The sequence below is a fragment of the Vicia villosa genome, unplaced genomic scaffold, assembly GCF_029867415.1.
Source record: "Vicia villosa cultivar HV-30 ecotype Madison, WI unplaced genomic scaffold, Vvil1.0 ctg.000175F_1_1, whole genome shotgun sequence".
In the NCBI taxonomy this organism is placed as follows: Eukaryota; Viridiplantae; Streptophyta; class Magnoliopsida; order Fabales; family Fabaceae; genus Vicia; species Vicia villosa.
This window is the reverse complement of record NW_026705050.1, coordinates 229,871-231,303: the sequence shown is the minus strand read 5'-3', so window position 1 is coordinate 231,303 and position 1,433 is coordinate 229,871. Positions and strand designations below refer to the sequence as shown.

The 1,433-nt window shown below is 37.3% G+C and overlaps 1 protein-coding gene across 1 annotated transcript; it reads right to left on the bottom strand.

Annotated features, from left to right (window-relative positions):
- On the bottom strand, positions 1–471 carry LOC131624942 (secreted RxLR effector protein 161-like). The gene has a single exon (XM_058895865.1). It carries the CDS (start codon positions 469–471, stop codon positions 1–3), a length of 471 nt encoding a protein of 156 aa, XP_058751848.1.
- Between the last annotated feature and the right edge of the window lie 962 nt (positions 472–1,433).

Genomic DNA, 1,433 nt, shown 5'->3' with positions numbered 1-1,433 from the left:
CTATCCTCGTGGATCAGCACAGCTAGCATTGGTTTTTCCCAGCAACCATCTTAACCAACTTGCTTCTTCACTAGTTGTGGCTAGTGCTATCATCTCAGACTCCATTGTAGACTGAGCCAGGATGGTTTGTTTCTTTGATTTCCACGATACAGCTCCCCCAGCTATACTAAATATATAACCACTAGTAGCTTTGGAATCATCTGATAAGGTGTTCCAATCTGCATTGCTATACCCTTCTAGTACAACAGGAAATTTCTTATAATGTAGGCCGAGATCCAAGGTCCTTTTAAGGTACCTCATGACTCGCTCAATAGCTTTACAGTGCTCATTGCTCGGCCTACTCGTAAACCTGCATAATAATCCAACGACATATGCAATGTCAGGTCTAGTACAATCAGTGGCATATCTAAGACTGCCAATGATGCTCGCATATTCGGATTGTCTAACACTTTCTCTAGTGTTCTTAAACATTTTCACACTTGGATCATATGGAGTGCATGCTGGCTTACAGCCAAAGTATTTATATTTCTTTAAGATCTTCTCCACATAGTGATATTGATCCAAAGAAATTCCTTGTTTGGATTCTCTGATCTTGATACCAAGAATTACACTCGCTTCTCCGAGGACTTTCATATCAAAGTTGTTGCACAACAGTGATTTCATAGCATTAACGGCCTGAATGTTTGATCCAAATATGAGTAGATCATCTACATATAGACATATGATAGTGCATATGCGATTCTCAGATTTGTAATAAACGCATTTGTCATTTTCATTCACTTTGTACCCATTCGATGTCATTAGGTTATCAAACTTTTCATGCCATTGCTTAGGAGCTTGTTTTAGTCCATATAGAGACTTATCTAACTTACAGACCTTATTTTCTTGTCCATGGATCACAAAACCTTCCGGTTATTCCATATAGATTTCTCCTTCTAAGTCACCATTTAAAAAAGCTGTTTTAACATCCATTTGGTGTACTATTAAGTTATAAATAGCAACAATTGAAATAAGTACCCTAATGGATGTAATTCTAGTGACAGGAGAAAAGGTATCGAAGAAATTTACATTTTCTCTTTGTCTAAAACCCTTGGCTACAAGGCGAGCCTTGTATTTATCAACAGTTTCATCAGGTTTTAGTTTCTTTGTCAAAACCCATTTACAACCGATTGGTTTGCAACTAGGAGGCAAGTCTACTAAGTGTCAGCTCTTGTTAGATTCTAGAGAATTTATCTCATCATTAATAGCTTCTTGCCATAAGTTTGCATCCAGAGATGACAATGCTTCTTAAAGATTTGTTGGATCTTCTTTTACATTATAGGTCGCATAATCAGGCCCATATTCTTTAGAGACTCTTACTCTTTTACTTCGTCGAAGTTCTATTTCTACATTGTCATTGCTTTTTGTGCTTCGTATCACAAGAACGTGACTCG

What these genes read in the sequence shown, in the direction of transcription:
- LOC131624942 (XM_058895865.1), bottom strand. Translation starts at nt 471, where the DNA reads ATGTTTAAGAACACTAGAGAAAGTGTTAGACAATCCGAATATGCGAGC.